Below are 19,992 nucleotides of genomic sequence, written 5' to 3'. Positions count from 1 at the left end.
TTTCTAATCTTTTCATACGTTTCATTGCATCTGTTTCCACTGTGTCTTTGTGACATTTTCACGATTAAAAAAAGGGAATGTTTGAACACGAATACGACTCTTTACCGCTCCCAGGTGTCTTGTGCAACAAGAATAGTGCTACTTTGATTTTTCCAATGTTTTTACTTTGACAAAAACACTCTTGCAGGGATAGATTACTATTTCAAGTAACACATGGCATAAAATATATGCAGTAGACTTAAAAAAATCCCCGCACAGACAGGGTGGGGGGAGGAGTGCCGCCCCCTCTTGCCCCTACGTGCCGGCGCCCATGAGCAAAACCATGAGGTTTGAAAGATTGTCATGCACACCATTATTTTGTCATGAAGTCCTTAATCACCAGGAAATGATTGCACTTTAAAATAGGAAAATTTCACGGCACACTTGGAAATCTCTCACGGCACACAGTTTGAGAATCACTGATTTAGTGACACCGTTTAAGTGGGTCGCTAGACGTTGAAAATCCTGCAGTAGTTTGGTTTAGTGCACTCTATAGTAAAAAAAACAGGAAAACAATTGATTGGGGACCGCGAAAGCCCATATGGGCCATATGGGCCATCGTGACTGCCACCAATTTTACATACAATTCAGTGGAAACATTGTTTAAACAAAATCATTATTACGTAACAAACCTGTATTTTTGTTTTTCACAGTTACTTTCTGATTTTAAATGAGGAGATGTTGCAACCGAGCATTCTTATGTGTATGATGCAGTATGTTGTGCTAGGCCAATGTTACCGATTTCCTTTCGATTTTATCTTCGTCAAATGAGGTGACTACTGCAATATGTTGCATTGGCTGCAACTTCTCTATGTTTTGTGTTTGGTTAGTTTAGCTCAGTGCCAACCAAACACTACAGAGTCGTTTGCCCACAGTGCGGTTCTCGATATTGGACAAGTTATAACAGTTTATTGGAATTTCAACGACACTTCCATCACGTTTGAGGTATGTTGGAATGGTTTTTAAATTATTTCAATTTTTGGTCCAGAATTTTTTAACTGGTGCGAACCATCAACTGTTCATTGTTCTAGGCAGTGTTTCATACCGGAACGGAACGGAACGTTATACCGGAACGAAATAAATAATTTTTGGCTCAAATACCGGAACGAAATACCGAAATAAAAAATATTCAAAATACCGGAACGGAACGAAATACCGTTTTATTTTATTCCGGTATTTCGTTCTGGACATTTGACATGAAAAAAATTCTGAAAATTTCGCGCCGTTAGGATATAATAAAAATTGAGGCTCCTACAATTTACATCCGTTTGACCATTATTGAGAAATGTTATGTGACGTAACAACTACCGACAATAATTGTTGTGTGTTGCAACTTTCTTTCGTTTTTCGCTTAATAGTTGTAACGACCACAACGAAATGTTCTAATGTTAGACCGAAATACCGAAAAATACCGTTATAAATTTATGTCGGTCAGACCGGAACGAAATGAAAATATCGGTCCAGAACGAAATAACGAAATAAATAATTTGCTCAGAACGAATAACGTTATTTGGTTTCGTTCCGTTCCGGTATGAAACACTGGTTCTAGGGGCCTTTTGTGGCAAAACACAAGCTTTTGTCTGCCAAAAGTAGGTTTTGCTGGGACAATCAGTTACATTTTATCTGGTTTGGCCCTGGCAATAATGCATGTGGTTCGGTCAGGGTTGCAAGCCGTATACTTTAAACTTTAAAGTAAACTAAAGCTCCGTACATTTCGAAACAGCTTTATGGCCTAACTAACGCGTGCTACAATACCCATCATATTGCATTTCAGATACACGGACACACGCAGGGATGGGTTGGCATCGGTTTTTCACCGACTGGAAGCATGGCCAATGCCGATATTATAGTTGGGTGGGTAAAAAACGGAGTGGCAAAACTTACGGTAAGCGAACACTTTTCTTTATCTCCAATCGCCTTGCATCAAAAGCAATGGTGGCTGTTTTACCTTCTAATGTCTGCATTATAAACTAATTATTTCAGGATCGTCACGGCGGGAGTTTCAACGGTTACCCATCCAAGGACACAGTTCAGAATGTTGAGTTGTTGGAGGGAATGGAGGTCGATGGTTACACTGTGATCAAGTTTCGACGTTTGCTCGCCACCTGTGACAGTAAAGACATCCATATAACGGTATGCACTTATGGCTTATTATCTTCCGTTTTATTTAACGGTATGGGTTAATTCTAGGCTGACACAATGAAATTGATATATGCCTGGGGAGTAGATGATCCGACTGGAGATGATCTAGGTTTCGGAGACCAACATGAAGCTACGAACAGAGGTCGCAAAACCAGCAAATACTCACACATTTTAAAATTTACCGTTTTAGTCAAGATACTTTTGGATTCTTATATTGAATTGAAAAATCTGTTTAGGTGTTAAAAGCATGTTCATGCTTAATCAAGCAGGAAGTGACCAAACCAGGTTCCCAGCGGGAGAAACTCATTTACAATTTGATCTTGCCAACGACAACTTTCATGTTCCAGCTGAGGACACTTACTACAGCTGTCGTTTGTTGAAGATTCCTGACATGTCACAAAAACACCATTTAGTCAAGGTTAACCTGTTAAAGGCAAACATTACTTTAATTGCATCAATTTGTTACTTTTAAAGGTGGAGCCCCTTATTCAAAATGGAAACGAACTCAATGTTCATCACATACTGGTTTACCATTGCCCTGATGACTCAAATCAAGTAAGTTGAAGTCGATTTTTCTCTTTACATTAGTGGTGTTTTTTGCTTGCAGCTACGCTTTCGTTCAATTTTTTCTTGCCCCCTCGTTTACGATTACTGGAAACGTTTTTTTGTGAGAAATATTCCGAACCACTGTAAATCCTGTGCTTTTTCTTTCAATAACGTCTAAACGGGATTTATTTTTACAACCAGTCTAGTATCCCATACCTCCGGTCAAAAACCTCGTTTTTATTGCAATAGGAAATTTAACAACTCCTAAAACGTTGGTGAAGTTATAATTTTTTCTAGACCCTTGTTAATGTAAGTGCGAGATGTTACAGCAGCAATATGCCGGAAGACTTCTACCATTGTGCGTTTCCTATCGTTGCCTGGGCAATCGGAGGGGGGGTAGGTTAAAACGAAAATGCCGTGCTTGTATTTTTCGTACCTGTTTGCAAATTTGTAATTGTTTCGAAATTCAGTTTGAACGTACACTAAAAAATTGTCTGGTTTTCTTGGTTTTCAATTTCCACTAAAGCTTTAAATGTGTTTTTATACGTCAGTCATTTCACTTTCCCAAGCACGCTGGTTATGCGTTAGGAACCTCAGGCGCACCAAAGTATGTTGTCGTGGAAACTCATTATGACAATCCAGAACTCAAATCAGGTTATTATTGTACAATATTTTACACTATCACTTTTATAAATCTCTGCGCACGTTATCTATGTATCAATGTCCAACCAAGGCACTTTAACAGAAATTTGAGTAAATTAAAAGCTTGCGTGCATGGAAACCAAACATTAAGTTTTTGTCAGCTTGGTTGGTTGAACTTAGAAAATACACAGCAGCGATTATTGTGCAGATAAACCTGACCTAGTTGGATAGCAGGTGTCAACGTTTTTGAACAACTTAACCTTATTGTACTAGACATCGTCGACTCTTCGGGTCTGCGCTTTTATTACACTCCTGACTTGCGCACGCACGATACCGGAATATTGAAGGTCGGACACTCGGTGAGCGGTTTTACTGACATCATTCCACCAAACGCTGAAAGCTTTCTCGATTTCGGCGAATGTACAGAAAACTGTTTTGGATCGGTAAGTGAAATAATCTTATGTTGTATGTAACCTAAGTGGGATATAGGAATACAAAATATTGAATCAACTGTAACGCAGCACATGGAAGCGGAAGGTCAGGACTCTCTGAATGTGTTTGCAGTCATTTTGCACAGTCACTTGCTGGGCAGGGAACTCACGTTGAAGCATGTGAGGTAACCAGGATTATATCGGACATTTTTAGTTGGTAAAACGTATTTATGACTTTTCTGTTTTGCAAAAATTCTTACCAATATCTTTTGTTTGTATTATTGCTCTCTAGTTTAAACACCTTATGTTCTACGAGCCATATATTCATGTGCAAATGTTTTAGGAATGGCACGGAACTTCCACACTTGGCCAAGGATGCTTCATACGACTTTAACTTTCAAGAGACTCGATTTTTGTCGGAGGAACGTGTGCTGAAGCAGGGCGATTCAATGCAGACAGTGTGCAATTATAGTTCTGTTGGCAAGTCGAATGTCACTCTTGTAAGTCGCCAATATCACCTAAAGCTACTGATATAATATATATAGTGTTATTACAAAATAAGGACTGAACACAACTGATAAATCCCAATTAAATGTGTTGCCTGTGTTTTACTTGATGTAGCTGTTTATTATCGCTAATTGAATAGTTTGTAACCCAATTTCGAACCTATGTTTATCATTTTTTCCCACGTATTGCATTTTTTTATTGCATTAAAGGGTGGTCTCTCGACCAGCAATGAAATGTGTCTATCCTACGTATATTACTATCCCAAAATACCGTTGGTAGTTTGCGAAACCGAAGCTCTTCTTAGTGAACTTTTACAATACTTCGGAATCGAGACGGTGAGGTAAAATGCATGGATGTTTTCTAGCATTATGCCCATTAACCCCTGATGACACGGTAATGTAAGCACTATTTGTTTAAAGGAATGGAGGTGGAAGCCCTCTTGACGGAATAAAAAACTTGATTGTTGTAACCCCCTCCGAATACACAAATCAAACTGTATTCGAAGTTCTCAACTCGGTAAGTCATATTCAAACATGCAAGTCACTGTCTGGTTTTGCGTTTGATGCGAAAAATGTTTGGTAATATAGCTTGCAGACTTTTCATCTTATTTTTTTAATTGCTTATCCAACGAAACTTTTTCTTAATTTTTTTTAGTCAACTAATCACCAAAGTGGCACTTTAAAGGCAATTTTACAATCCAGGGTACTATACGGTACGCTTAATCCGGACCCTTTCTGAACAAATAACTACGCTTAATCCGGACCCTTTCTGAACAAATAATTGTCCGGATTAACCGATATTGATTACTTACATTTTTCCGCATTAAAATTATTTGTACATTTTTTGCGAATTTGACTGAGCTCCGGATTATCCGTAGTTTGCTGTATTTTGTTTTGTGGTCTACTTATCAAAAAATTGCACATTATATTTTAGATAAATTGGAATGAAACATTGGCCGATGACTTTAGTTCAGCTGCCGAATCAATGACGAGAACACAAATTTGCCATTCCTTCGGTGGCAGTCCCCCAGATGTCAGTGATAAACCCAATAAATGGTTTATGATTCAAAAAATGGCATATTTATTTGTTTTTCTTTCAATTGTCTTAATAAGTAATAAATTCCGACAAAAGCAATTTTAATCTGCTTTAAACTACCATTGAAATCTATTTTGTGTTTAAATCTCGTTGCATCTTCAGGTTGAAGGAACTTGGCCTGCATTGACAATCGACCATCCATACGAGGAGCCTTCACCAAACTGTTCTCAAGCACCCACTGTACCCCCAACAGAAACCGTCGCCGACGATATTGCCGAAAACTCCGTCCTCGACCCTGTAACAACTATAGATACGTTTATCCAAAATCAAGAGGAAACAACTAGCTCTGCTGCTACGTTTAATTTCATGCGTTCCTTTGTAATTGTGATCGTATTGGCCGTCTTTCTAAACGTTAAAGGTGTTTAAGTAAACTTCTAAAAGTCGCAAATATAACAGTTTATTAATGAACCGCACAACCTTGCGGGGTACAGCTGATTGCATATAGTTAAATAAAAAAGCATTAATAAACTACAATAATGCTATAAAACGCGGAAAGCGGGCTGTATACAATTATGAAAAATAAACACTTGTAGGCTCCGTGTACTTAATCTGTTAAAACTGAACAAAGCTATGTATGGTGCAGACAGTGCAACGAAGCTATGAAATATTTTACAATTGTTTTGAAATGTCAACGGCAGGTTAAGCGCGTTTTAAAGATCCGGTCCTTAAACTGTTAAATTTATCACCCCATTGAAACTGTTTATCCTGGGTTAACATATTATACAGAAAGTTATAGCTTGTCAAAGTTTATATGTCCAGATTCAAAACCAAAAACGTTTTCTTTGTCCTTGCGATTTGTTGAATTCCTATGACAACTCGTAACTTACATAAAGGCCCTTACGCAGCGGTTTTTCGAGATCATTGCTGCGGTTTTCGAGGTCAATGGAAGTGAACAAGAAGTTTACTTCCATTGCTGGAAAGAAAAACACAGTTTGGAAGCGTTTTTGGATCTTTCTAAAATGGTTACAGTTTAATTTAAAATGTTCGAGGCCAAGTTAATTAGCAATTTTTAACAAAAGCACCTGAATAACTTTTGTAAAAAAAGGGTTTTTAATATTGTTCTTTTTCTAGACTTGTGATACTATTAAAATATGTGGTATTGGTGGCAACTTTTCGCTATTTTGTGGTTGATCACCTTGGCACAATGCCAACCTAATACGACAGAGACTTTTACTCATGACGTGGTTCTCGACGAAGGCGAAGTTATGAAATTATATTGGAGTTTTACCGATACAACCATTACTTTTGAGGTGAGTGGATTTGGATTTTTAACATATTTTGTACTCTATTGTATATAACTGCAGGTGACAATAATTGATACTCATACCAAGTTCAGCAAAACAATAGATTTTGTTACCTGCAACGTATGTTCTGTTCTGCTATGATTCAGTAATATGCTACGCCTATTTTAGATACACGGACACACCGAGGGATGGGTAGGAATCGGTTTTTCACCGACAGGAAGCATGGCCAATGCTGACATTATAGTCGGATGGGTGAAAAACGGAGTGACTATTACGGTAAGCAGACATATTGTATTTAGGAACATGTACAATTTCTACTATTGCATCTCAATGCCTATGCTTTACTGTCTTCTTATAAACCAATTATTTTTCAGGATCGCCATGGCGGGCAAACCAACGGTTACCCATCTCAGGACACAGTTAAGAATGTTGAGTTGTTGGAGGGAATGGAAGTCGATGGTTACACTCTGATCAAGTTTCGACGTCTGCTTGTCACCTGTGACAGTGAAGATGTTGATATAACGGTTTGCACTTGTGTCTTGTAATCTTGGCTGTGCAAGTTTACTGTTTAGATATCTTTATATTGTTGATTATTAAAGTTAAAGAAGTTGATAAAATAAATAGTCGTTGCGTAACTTTGTGGGTGAATTCTAGACCGACACGATAAGAATGATATACGCCTGGGGAGTAAATGATCCTACTGAAGATGATCTACATTTTGACGATCAACACGGAGCTGCGAATAGAGGTAAGACAATCAGGAGCTTTGATAATTAGTTTCTGCCTGTCATATTACATAGACTTTTCTTAAACACAGTGGCAGTGTGTATTTGGAAATTTCATTTGATAGGCTTCTGCATCGTTTTGTTTGATACCTTTTTTGTACCGCGGACCGCTTTTAAAAGTAAAATTTTACCGCGGACCGGTCATAAAAAACTACAAATATTTAGCAATAAAAACGCTTAAATTGGTTTATCATCCCCGGAATACATGGGCAAAATGTTCATGGCATTTAACCTGAAAAATTATACGGCCCGGTAACGAACTCCCCGCGGACCGGTACCGGGCCGCGGACCGGCGGTTGCCGACCACTGTGTTAAATTCGTCGCTTACCACAGTTAAAACAGCTTGTAAGTTTGTGTTTTACTCAAATAAATTACTGTCCGTCACATTTTAGGTGTCAAGAGCATGCTGTTGCTTAACTCACCTGGAAGTGAGGAAAGCATGTTGCCGGAGGAAAAAAACTATTTGTCATTTGACCTTGTCACTGACAACTTTCATGTTCCAGCTGTGGACACCTATTACAATTGCCATTTACTGAAGATACCAGACATGCCACAAAAACATCACTTGGTCAAGGTTGGCAAACTTTTTTTATTATTTCTAAGCTAAAATATAATTTTATGTGTTTATTGTTGGTATAGGTAGAGCCCATAATCCAGAAAGGACACGAACTCAATGTCCATCACATGCTGGTTTACCATTGCACCGACGACGCAAATAAAGTAGTCTATTGTTTTTTTTGTGTGGTTTTCTTAACTTTCACAAACATTGTATGCCATTAATGTAGTGATTTTCAAACTTTTTTTTTGTTGCGACGCTCCTGGAAAAGTTTTCTGAACTTGCGACCCACCAGCATATAAAAGTTAATGAGGAAAATTATTATTAAAGTTAGGTTTATTGATACAACAACAAAAAGCCACAAAACGGAAACATTTTGCGACGCCCTTGGAAAGTTGAAACGACGCACCAGGGCGTCGCGACGCACAGTTTGAAAACTACTGCATTAATGGAATATTCACAGCGAAACATTACAAATGTAGCGCACTTAGAAAAACTGAAGGACACTGACATGGTTTTAACTATTTTAGACCCATGTTGATGAAAGCGTCAAATGTTTTACAAACAATATGCCAGAAGATTTCCACAATTGTCAGACTGTTATTTATGCCTGGGCTATAGGAGGAGGGGTAAGTTGAAGCATTTCTTTGATATGCACTCACTTACTTGTTTACAGTTTTTTACCGATTGGCTGAAATTTAATTAATGTGTTTGCGCTCATTTTTTTTGCTTCAGGCCTTTCACTTTCCTAAACATGCTGGCTATCCGTTGGGAACTCCAGATGCACCAAAATATGTCGTATTGGAAACTCATTATGACAATCCTGAATTCAAACCAGGCTAGTGTGTGGTGAAAAGCCGTTTAGTACCCCATCCTTAAAAGCTTTACACACAACTTAAAAGTAGTAACTGAAGTTTATAATCTTGAAGTTTGACGTAGGCTTGTGTACACTGAACAAGCAGTTTATAGCAGAGTTATAAGTCGGGTCGGGCTTTCGGGCCGGGTTTGGGCTTGTTGTTTCGGGTTTAGGCCGGGTTCAGACTCCAATTTCAAGCCCGTTTACAACTCTGGTTTATAGTGTTGATTACTTCCCCCATGCTTGAACTTACGCTTATCATACTAGACATCGTTGACTCTTCCGGATTCCGCTTTTATTACACGCCCGACCTGCGCGAGCACGATTCCGGCATACTTCCAGTTGGACACCACCTTTCAGGAATAACTCATCTCATTCCACCTAATGTTGAGTCCTTTTCCGCTTACGGCGAGTGCACGGAAAACTGTCTAGGATCAGTACGCAAAATTATATTGTCGTTGGTCGTGAGAAGGCTAATGTGTCAATAAAATCTTACTTATACGCAGCGTATGGAGGCGGAAGGACAATCATCTATAAATGTATTTGCAGTATTTCTGCACAGTCACCTGTTAGGCAGGAAACTTACCCTGAGACATGTGAGGTAATTATTTCTGGACCTATGTAATTAGTCTAGCCTATAGTTGTCATTGTGGTGTTTTGTGTATAGGCCTAAATACTTCTATAATTGTAAACTTTATTAGACATTTTTAAAACCTTTTTCGTTGACAATAATAAAAAAATGTGCTACATTAGAATGTAAATCACAGTACGCCAGGCCCATTAAAGGCGTCATACCGAATCAGCCGGTCACCAAGCATTCATCACCATATGGCACGGCGTAGGCTAGAAAAATCTAGCCTGCGGTGGGATTCGAATCCACGACAGGAGTCTTTCCGGGACGCTTTAGGGCTGATCCCAGTTATGAATTTATATATATGTTCATCTTATGTTCATCTCAACATTAGAATGTTATGAAATGTTAAGGTGCAAAATGTAGGGGGCGCAATTGTGGGTTAAAGGTAAAAGCTACGTGATTTATTTGAAACGCTATGCTTACAACAAAGAGAGCGCATTTTGAGTAAACCCGCGAACTTATAGCCTTTAGGAGTTTGAAGCAAATATTTTCAGGAATGGTACGGAACTTCCGTACTTAGCCAAGGATTCTTCATACGACTTCAACTTTCAAGAAACTCGAGTTTTGTTGGAGGAACGTGAGGTTAAACACGGCGATTCAATGCAGATGATTTGCAATTACAACTCTCTTGGAAAATCCGACTTTACTCTAGTAAGTCGCCAACAAGCTTTTTGAGGTCTTTTTGAGTGCGAAGGGAAGGGTTTCATACAATAAAGTTGTTAATATTATTGCAGTACAAAATCGGAAATAAAAGTTTATTCTATATTTTTTCGGTGTAATATGATGTAAAAACTATTTATTTTGATGCTGCCCGACGATAAAATCAAAACGGTAATGTTGACAACATCAGTCTTGTTTTCCGTTTTAAGGGTGGACTATCAACTAAAGAAGAGATGTGTTTATCTTACGTCTTCTACTATCCAAAAATAACGTTGAGAGGCTGTAAGACCGAACCAATGTTTTCTGAACTTTTGGAGTACTTTGGAATTGGCTCAGTGAGGTAAAACAAAGTCTTTAATTTACATGCGTTTTTCCCACCCTAATTACTTTTATTTGCAATGTTGTGTCACCTCCCCGTTTTCAGCTGTGCAGAACCAAGTTATATCCCTATTCTACCTGTCGATGACAGTGATAAACTTTGAAACGTTGTAATGTTTTATGCAACTATTTGACTTGTAGTTTCTTGCTAAGAATATTTAGGACCGTGCTTGAACACACAAAGCACTTGTTCTCAAAGTATCGCATTCACTTCTGGTTTTTAATTTTGTGTTTAAAGGAATGTAGGTGAGGTCAGGTTACAGTCTTTGTTGGTTGAAGCACCCATGAAATACGCCAATCAAACTGTGTTGGAAGTGCTAAACTCAGTAAGTTGTCTTCAAAGTTGCAACCAATCATTAGGTTTGGTTCGCATGTATTTTTTTTGCAGATCAATCAAAATTCATCAAATTTTTTAATATGAATGAATGTTACCTTTATAGGGGAAGAAGTTTCAAACAAACTAAACTATACGTTTTTTAGCTAAATTGGAATAAAACATCGGCCGACGACTTTAGTTCAGCAGCCAAGTTGATGATGAGAACTCAATATTGTTATTCCTCCAAGAGTAGTCTTCCGAATGTAAGGGTTTGTTTTAAAAAGTGTCACTGTCACTTGCACAACTCTTTATAAGTATTCATTTACTGCAAACACACACACAAAAAAAAAACAATTTAATACCATGCGTTGTTTGCAATGCTTTGTTTTTTCTGGTCAACTGATTATATCGTCTAAAATACATTTATTTTAATCATTGGATCGTTTAGTTTAGTTTAGTTTGTTTACATTTCTGTATGTTTGTAGGTTAAGGAAACCTGGCCTGCGTTAAAGATTGACTTTCCATACGAGGAAACCACACACAACTGTCCCACTGGCACCCCGGCTGAAGAAACGACCAGCTCTGCTGTAAAATTTAATATCATGCATTACACTGTGATTGTGTTTGCATTTGCCGGTTATCAAAATATCAACGGGATTTAATTTAAGCACCAATTGCCGTAATTTAATTTTCAATTTTCACAGTTAGTTCGGCTGTGCATTTTATCAATGTGTCCCAATATTGTAAACCACCTAAAAATTAATAACAAATTCATCATAAACCTTTAAGCCTTTCTTATGTAACTGAGGTTGACTGTGTACAAGTAAAATAGCAGAAAAATCAGAGTCTAATATCTATGTAGCTCTAAATCTAGTTTCGTTAGGTATCGATATGTTCCCTATGTCTTTTTAGCAGTACAAACACTTTGGGTAGATATACGACAATTCTCTGTCCGAAATAGTGATCACCATAATCATTACAACAGGTTTTAAATTAAAAGTGAGAATAAACCAGTAGGTCAGTTTCACATCAGTCTACACCGTTTAAAAATGCCATAAAAGTTTACCTTTAAGTGACTCTAAAAGCAATACATTCCGACAAAAATATGTTTAGTCTGCTGTAAGCTATGATCAAAAGCCGTTTTGCGTTTCAGTCTCAGCGTCTCCAGATTGAACGAACTTGGCCTACATTGAAAATCGACTGCCTTAAACTACCTCAATGTAACAAAACGCGTAAAGCAGGCCGTAAACTTATAAAAAACTATAAACACTTATTTTTTTATTTTCATACCCAAAATGTAAGGTACGTACTTATGTTGAAATGGACAGTGCAACGAAGCTATAAAGTATTTCACAATTGTTTTGAAATGTCAACGGCATGTCGTGGGCGTTTTAAAGATCCGGTCATTAAACTGTTAAATTTTTGGTCCAATTGAACATGTTTGTCTTGGGTGAGTAATACAAAAGGACAAATGAAAGATGAAACGATGAAAGATGTTCTTTGTTCTTGCGATGCGTTTGATTCCTACAATAACTGATATATTAAGGCGTTTACGTAAGGGTTTCGTCAGCGACGTATAGTTGCACTTTCGTGAGATTCATTTCCATTGAAGTGTTTTGAACTGTTCGGTGATCTTTCTGAAATAATAGCATCTTATTTTCTAAACATAAAAGCATAATATTTTTTTAAATATCTAAATTAGCACTAGTCTTACTAGCAACAAATTAACAAAAGACTCAATATACCTTTTAGGAACAGAGACGTTTTAAAATTGTCATTTTCCGCATTTGCGGTGATCTATTTAATAGAGGCATCGACTAGTGTGACACCGGGTTTTCTGAATGTATAAAATTTGCGTACCATCAGCATTAAATCGTCCTAAATCGAGTCTTGAAAGTTTTATCCTTGGTAAGATGCGAAAGCTCCATTCATTCCTAAAAACATTGCTTCATTTAATTTCGTCTTTGAACGTACATTTTAAGACAATGAACATTTAAATTGACATAAATATGGATATTCCTTAAAAACAGTTGAGTGATGATTCTGAAATATTTATTGCCTAAGTTGTTTGTAAAACATTGCTTCTGTCGGGAGTTGGTAGTAGCTACTAGTTGGTAGACTAGTCAATGACACCCGCATTGTGATCCCTGTGCCCGCCTACATAAAGTATTGTTTCTGCGCCGACCGGCAAAAAAATCCGTCGTCACTGTTTTCCATCTTGCAAATTTTACCACTGTCATATACAGATGCAGGAATATAGGCGGTTGGTGCCACTGGTATTTGTGTTGAAGAAAGATATAAAATTCAAAACTGTGAGCAAAGAAAACGAAAGACAAAGTTTTTTGTTTGGAGTTCGCCTGTTATTGTGTGTTTGCAAACGATTTTCGTGCAAACGATTTTCGTGATGGGTCCCAGGTGGATCAGTAACGTTTTTGCAACAAGTTTTATTGGCTTTTTTGGTTTTCCTCTTTGTGTCACATTTCGAATTTACCTATTGGTTTTGTTTTTGTCAAAAAAACCTGGGTAAACGATGTCAAATATCTAGTGCTATATTAATATGTCAAACTAAATGTCAAGCTTCACTCCGAAATCTCGACAAACCACCTCGGAATTGACAATGTAATACAGTACTTTGAAACACACATAAACATTTCAAACTAGGCTTATACTGACTTTACTAACTGCACAAAATGCCACAACACAAAGGAATTTCCACCTTGTTCGCATTTTCCTATTTCAAAATACGCAAAGGAATTTCTTTTTAAAATTTATTTCACACTGATGATTAGGGGTGAGTAAACGCGTGGCAAAATGTATCTTTTAGCAACAAAAAAGTGGCATTACAGTTGTGACGTGTAAAGTAAAACAAGCAATCAAACAGCAGCAAATTTGCATTGCTCTTTTCTGCCACTCTTGGTATTCAAGTTAAACACCGTTAATATTTTGCAAGAACGCTGCTACTAATACAATAACAAAGGAATAAGTGAAATTTAACTTTGCAGCAGCACTGGTTGTTTCCTCTTCTTGAATCGGAGTCATGGATGTTGGATTCATAGTTGTTGCATCGTCTGGTGTGTCAGTTGGAGGGTCAGTTGGTTTATCAGTCTGAGGGTCGGTTGGTTTATCAGTTGGAGGGTCAGTTGGTTTATCAGTTGGAGGGTCAGTTGGTTTATCAGTTGGAGGGTCAGTGGGTTTATCAGTTGGAGGGTCAGTTGGTGCGTTGGTCGGAGCTTGAGTACAGTTGATTGCGGTCTCCACGTAAGGATTATCGATTATCAGTGGAGGCCAATTTCGTTCAACCTAAGAATGTGAAGAGGTTTAACCAAAAAACTCTTCGGTTTGAAACACATTTTTTAAGGAGTCATATTATAAGCCCAGTCCAAATGTAAAATCAGATAGTGCTTTGGAAGCTAGAACGTAACAAATAGTTTTTAGTGTTAGGAAAGGGCTGTTTTTATAAAGTAATACATTATTCATGCAGCAGTGTCCTCTTTAGGAATCGAGGTTTTCTTTTCGATAAACATTTTGAATCGTTAGTCCGTTAAAACAATCTATTCATATATCACAGACTGGATCAAATCTGTAAATCTGTAATGATCAGTTTAAAATAACAAACACAAGTAGTTAATAAATTGAACATATTGTAGCGTATCTTTAAATTACACGCGACACGCGACTCGCGACAATACTTGCGATGTTGGATTGTGTGCTCGCTTCATTCTATTCAGTGTGTCGAAATAAACGGACGTGAAACAAGCGTGCCTACAATATCAAGGATAAACAATCATCGATCACCAACCTCCACAGGACTGTATTTGGTTGAATAGCATTTTTGACTTCTAAACATCAGTTGAGCTGCTACTCCAAAATCGTCGGCCGATGCTTCATCCCAATTAAGCTAAAAATATAAGGTGTTTTATGCGTCCGCAGGGGTATAGTGCCCAAATTGTAAGACTGGTCCTCGAGCCAAATGTACAATGTTACTTTATCAGCTTTGCCAAAGATTTTTTCTCGTTGTCAGAACGGTTTCTGAAATGATCTTTATAAAAGACAATCAGTCATGTTACACAACTATACTTTACCGTGTTGAGATATTCCCACACAGTTTGATTCGCGATTTCGGGGGGAGATTCGATTTTCAAGTTCTTCATACCAGGAACTAAAGCTTCGCCAACATAGCTTAAATAAAAAAATGTTGTTTTTATAGCCTCCAGATATGGTATAAAAACCTCCAGATATGGTATAAATACGCTTGTAGTAAAATTTTCTCCTTTAAACTGGAGTTGGAAGAGTGCCTGAGATTGGGGTCCGCACCAAGCGTCAAACCTAAAGCCCGACACCAGGTCAGAACCACTGATCTTTAAAAAACACGAATCTGGCCCGTAGGTTAGTACAAGGGCAGAAAAAAAGATGCCGAATGAAAAGTAATGCTCGGATCAAGCTCGTTTTTTAAACTCAAACTCGAATCCGAAAAGACCGAATCGACTTACAACAGCTACAAACTTTACATTTTTTTTGTAAAAAGTTTATACTTTACCTCACCATGGCGATACCAAAGTGCTGTAGCAGTAGAAATAAATCCGCCTCGCTTTCACAAAATCCCAAAGACATTTTGGGATAGTAATACACATAGGATAAACACATCTCTTCACTGGTCGATAGACCACCCTAAAATGAGAACAACAAGAAATGTGTAATCGGTTAAAGCAGGGGTCGGCAACCTTTTTTTGTACTACGGACTGTTTTTGAAACTAAAATTTTATCGCGGTACGGCCTCAAAAAAACTTCAAATGTTTATCAATAAAACGCATAAATTAGTTTAGCATCCCCGGGATATTTGGGCAAAAAAGCTATTAACCTGAAAAACTATTCCGCCCGGTAACTAACTCGTCGCGGACCGGTACCGGACCGCGGTCCGACGGTTGCCGACCCTTAGGTCAAAGGATAAAGCGTCTAGTTCAACCTTACATGGTAGCGAAATCAGTCGGGAGCTCATTATACACGTGTATTTTTACATCGACTGTGTACTTGACAACAAAAATAAAAATGAAATTCGTGGTCACTTCATTGCTGTTTTAAAAACCCTAATTCGGTTTTTGTACCATGTCTTTGTACCAAGAGTCCTTGGATAAAATATCCTAAAAAAACTTTTATGTGATTACCAATGTGACTGTGGATCTGTCAAGAGAATTGTAGTTGCAAATCATCTGCATAGAATCGCCTTGATTAAGCACTCGCTCTTCCGATAAAAATCGAGTCTCTTGAAAGTTGAAGTCGTACGAAGAATCTTTGGCCAAGTACGGAAGCTCTGTGCCATTTCTAAAACATTTTTTTAATTTAACTCAAAATTCACATTCATTTAAACTCATGGGTTCAACGACTACACAGATGGGGGTATTTATGCCGCAACATATTACAGTACAGTTAGAAATACTTTTTTTTCTAAAAGACTTTACCTCACATGTTTCAGCGTAAGCTCCCTGCCCAGCAAGTGACTGTGGAGTAACACTGCAAACACATTCAAAGAGTCCTGGCCTTCCATTTTCATGTGCTGCGTTACAAAATGATTTAGCATTAAGTTAGCTATTAACCAACCTTTATATACAAACAGCTGCAGTTCAACTTTGCTTACCGATCCTAAGCAGTTTTCTGTACATTCGCCGTAATCGAGGAAGGTTTCAGCGTTTGGTGGAATGATGTCGGTAAAACCACTGACCACGTGACCGACTTCCATTATACCGGAGTCATGCGTTCGTAAGTCAGGAGTGTAATAAAAGCGCAGGCCAGAAGAGTCAACGATGTCTGGTACGAAAAAAAGTATCCAAGTTTTTATCACCTGCCTTTCTGCGACACCGTATAGTAAACAACATAAAATGGTCACGGCTGTAATGAAAGCGTAGGCCAGAAGAGTCGACGATGTCTGGTACGAAAAGTTTTATGTAGGTTTTATCACCTGCTTTTCTGCTTGACCGAGGTAAAGTAAACAACATAAAATAGCCATGGTTATCATAAATCGCAGGCCAGAAGAGTCGTCAATGTCTAGCGAGGGAAGAGTAGGTTAAATAAAGTTTGCTCTTCAGTTATCCACTGATGGCGTTGGGATCCAAAATTATTCAATGTGCAATATTTACCAAGATATAACACATTGTATATAGACGTAATAACAAATTTTTGGTTTAAACCATGTCTAAATATGCATAGTATAACCTGATTTGATTTCAGGATTGTCGTAGTGAGTTTCCAATACGACATACTTTGGTGCATCTGGCGTCCCCAAGGGATATCCAGCATGTTTAGGAAAGTGGAAGGACTGGAGTAAAAAAAAACATTAATCTTGTCATGAAAACCAATAAACCAAAACTGAATACGTTGCGTTATAACATCTAGATAATATTCATCACTTTTATTTTAACTTACCCCTCCCCCGATAGCCCAGGCAATGATAACAAACTCGCAGCTGTGAAAATCTTCAGGCATATTGCTGCTGTAACATGTCGCGTCTTCGTTCACTAGAGTCTGAAATAAATATGGTCAGTTTAAATATGGGTTTAAATTATAGCCCATGCGTTTTTGTGATTAATGTGAAAATTAACTCATTGTATGCAGCCATCCGAGTTTCAACATACAACCAGCATGAAGAGCGCTAATTTTGGTGACTGTGACAAATGGTATTTGGCGTTTTCTAAATTTGACTTTTATAATGAGAGAGCAAAAATTTTCCAATTAACAGACTTACTATATTGGCGTCGTCAGTGCAATGGTAAACCAACATGTGATGAACGTTGAGTTCGTGTCCTGCCTGAATTATGGGTTCCACCTGTAACAACAACAACAAACGCTTATTAATGAAATATATTATTGCTACGAAAAATATTGTTCAACCTTGACCAAATGATGTTTGTCTGCCATGTCTGGTAGTTTTATTAAATGACAATTGTAGTAAGTATCCTCAGCTGGAACATGAAATTGGTCGTTGACAAGGTCAAATGTCAAATGGGTTTCTCCCTCAGGAAACATGACTTCGTCACTTCCTGCTGGATTGAGCAGCACAATGCTCTTTACACCTAATACGAAATTGATTCAAGTTTAGGAAATGTTGCTAAAAACAGTACAAAATATAAGAGGTGTAGATAAATCGTCACTGCAACTGTATATCAGTTTGAAGTGGAAACAGCTTGTTATTTTAAATTTTAATAGTCGCTAATGACCCTACCTTTGTTTGAAGCTTCATGTACGTTCCCAAAAGCTATATCATCTCCAACAGGATCGGTGAGTCCCCAGGCGTAAATCATTTTTACCGTGTCGGCCTTTATTTGAACATTATTTGTATTAAAGCATTAACTTAATGCATTATGAAACAAAAAAGCATTATGAAACTTAAAGACAATTTCACACCGTTATGTCGATGTCTTCGCTGTCACAGGTGACCAGCAAACGTCGAAACTTTATCACAGTGTAACCATCAACTTCCATTCCCTCTAACAACTCAACATTCTGAACTGTGTCCTGAGGTGGGTAACCATTGACGCTCTGGCCATGACGATCCTAAAAATAAATTATATCTTAAAATGTTGGGTTGCAAAAACAGACAAACAATGAAATTGTTAACTTTATTACAAAACGTCTTTAAAACTAGAAACACATATGTATTTTGCGTCAATTGTTTTTTAAGCTGTAGTTTTAGCCTTTGGTAAATATTTGTTGCCACTTGTGTGTTTATCACAACAGCTTGTTAGTCCAAGAATTTCGGTGTTGTTTACATATGGGGCGGTTACATTAATTTTGGACAATATAACGCAGCGGTGGCCTGGTTACTACTGTTTGTTTTATATGTTAACCGGTGATATATTGCCACTCGCTTAGTTCCCACCAGCTTTACTTCTTTAAGATGTAGTTTAACGCGGAACTTTCATTGTATAAAAAAAAGAAAATAAATAGCAACATTGTTTAGTCAATGGCATAATAGCTCAGCAAAGTCTCAACTTACGTAAAAATTTTCTTCTAGTTTTAATTGTATGGTAGTTCTAATAACACTTTAACTATTTTTGTGGAAACAAACAGCAAAATATTATTTAGGTCAATGGCAAATTCGTAAATAAGAGGTAATTGTATTTTATTATCAAAGCAAAACACTCGCTTACTGTAATTGTTGCCACTCCATTTTTTACCCATCCGACCATAATATCGGCATTAGCCATGCTTCCAGATGGTGAAATACCAATGCCCACCCATCCCTCTGTGCGTCCGTGTATCTAAAAAGCAAATTCAATTTTATTTTCAAACTTATAAATTACAAATAGCAACAGTTCAATAGATCCACGGAAACAGCTCTATAACAAGTAACTCAATTGAAGATGCAATAATAAAATTATAATAATTATGTTATTTGCTTCCTTAACTTCTTCAGTAAAAGTCGGACTTAGTTTCACATTATAGCAAATACAAAACACCCTAAATTAGAAATATTCTCAAAACGATATAATTTACCTCAAATGTGATTGAAGTGTCGTTGAAATTCCAATAAACTGTCATAACTTCTCCTGCATCGAGGACCACATTGTGAGCGAAAGATTCTGTCGTGTTGGGTTTGCACTGAGCCAAACTGGCCAAACACAAAACAGCGAAAAGTTGCCAAAAACGCAACATATTTATTTTATTGCCTTAATTATTTGATCCTATGTAATTACATACTGTTTTAATTCACAGTCAAGTGAAATTTGCATTGATTTTAATTCACTTATATCTAAATTAAGGCTTTAACAATATGTTTCCAATAAACTCTCAGTGTCCTCTACTTAAGAAATCCAATTAAAATGTCCGTATTTGAAAACAACATTAAACCCAGCCAAACAAATCAGATTTAAAACCCTTGTATAGGATTTGTTGGCTGGTGTTGACGAACGACATACCAAATAAGTTGCGGCAATGAAGGCCATCATTTCTGAAGAAGACCTTTTTATGCAGGACATCGTACCAGGTCACGGGGTGGTGTCACCTGATCGCAGGGAAAAATACCGACGTTTAGCCAGCAGTGTGCAAACAACGTAATGCTTTCCGCTATTACTAATGGCAAACAAAACAATTTCGTATCTGATATACCTGGATCACATGACCTTTGGAACCTTGCCATACTGCCTCGAGGTTTGATTGTATGTTAGGAG

At 37.6% G+C, this 19,992-nt stretch overlaps 4 protein-coding genes across 4 annotated transcripts; 3 read left to right on the top strand and 1 right to left on the bottom strand.

The window, feature by feature from the left end:
* Window positions 1-322: 322 nt before the first annotated feature.
* LOC145223603 (DBH-like monooxygenase protein 1 homolog) lies at window positions 323-10,796 on the top strand (the record flags this gene model as incomplete). Its single annotated transcript, XM_080090003.1, has 22 exons — window positions 323-327; window positions 693-752; window positions 870-984; window positions 1,814-1,924; window positions 2,023-2,172; window positions 2,230-2,323; window positions 2,418-2,599; window positions 2,656-2,736; window positions 3,025-3,123; window positions 3,279-3,381; window positions 3,643-3,812; window positions 3,891-3,985; window positions 4,144-4,300; window positions 4,517-4,647; window positions 4,727-4,823; window positions 5,241-5,339; window positions 5,505-5,639; window positions 9,017-9,280; window positions 9,350-9,444; window positions 9,972-10,128; window positions 10,347-10,477; window positions 10,754-10,796. Coding segments are annotated over exons 1-22 (2,574 nt in total), but the record flags the coding sequence as incomplete, so codon positions are not given.
* LOC145224075 (DBH-like monooxygenase protein 1) lies at window positions 6,700-9,074 on the top strand. Its single transcript, XM_080090504.1, has 7 exons — window positions 6,700-6,922; window positions 7,021-7,170; window positions 7,301-7,394; window positions 7,824-8,005; window positions 8,071-8,151; window positions 8,518-8,616; window positions 8,723-9,074. Exons 1-7 carry the CDS (start codon window positions 6,869-6,871, stop codon window positions 8,828-8,830), a joined length of 768 nt encoding a protein of 255 aa, XP_079946630.1. The 5' UTR covers window positions 6,700-6,868; the 3' UTR covers window positions 8,831-9,074.
* LOC145224076 (uncharacterized) lies at window positions 10,776-11,660 on the top strand. The gene is made up of 3 exons (XM_080090505.1): window positions 10,776-10,841; window positions 10,996-11,094; window positions 11,317-11,660. Exons 1-3 carry the CDS (start codon window positions 10,800-10,802, stop codon window positions 11,491-11,493), a joined length of 318 nt encoding a protein of 105 aa, XP_079946631.1. The 5' UTR covers window positions 10,776-10,799; the 3' UTR covers window positions 11,494-11,660.
* A 3,704-nt stretch (window positions 11,661-15,364) lies between these two features.
* On the bottom strand, window positions 15,365-19,477 carry LOC145223602 (DBH-like monooxygenase protein 1 homolog). Its single transcript, XM_080090002.1, has 12 exons — window positions 19,319-19,477; window positions 18,973-19,083; window positions 18,227-18,376; window positions 18,045-18,138; window positions 17,714-17,895; window positions 17,568-17,648; window positions 17,249-17,347; window positions 17,039-17,141; window positions 16,464-16,633; window positions 16,288-16,382; window positions 15,994-16,150; window positions 15,365-15,499 (listed from the first exon to the last, which is right to left on the bottom strand). Exons 1-12 carry the CDS (start codon window positions 19,475-19,477, stop codon window positions 15,365-15,367), a joined length of 1,536 nt encoding a protein of 511 aa, XP_079946128.1.
* Between the last annotated feature and the right edge of the window lie 515 nt (window positions 19,478-19,992).

Source organism: Phallusia mammillata, chromosome 4 (assembly GCF_965637545.1).
Source record: "Phallusia mammillata chromosome 4, kaPhaMamm4.hap1.1, whole genome shotgun sequence".
Classification (NCBI taxonomy): Eukaryota; Metazoa; Chordata; class Ascidiacea; order Phlebobranchia; family Ascidiidae; genus Phallusia; species Phallusia mammillata.
Note: the sequence above shows the minus strand (reverse complement) of the source record. Positions and strands in the feature narration are given on the sequence as shown.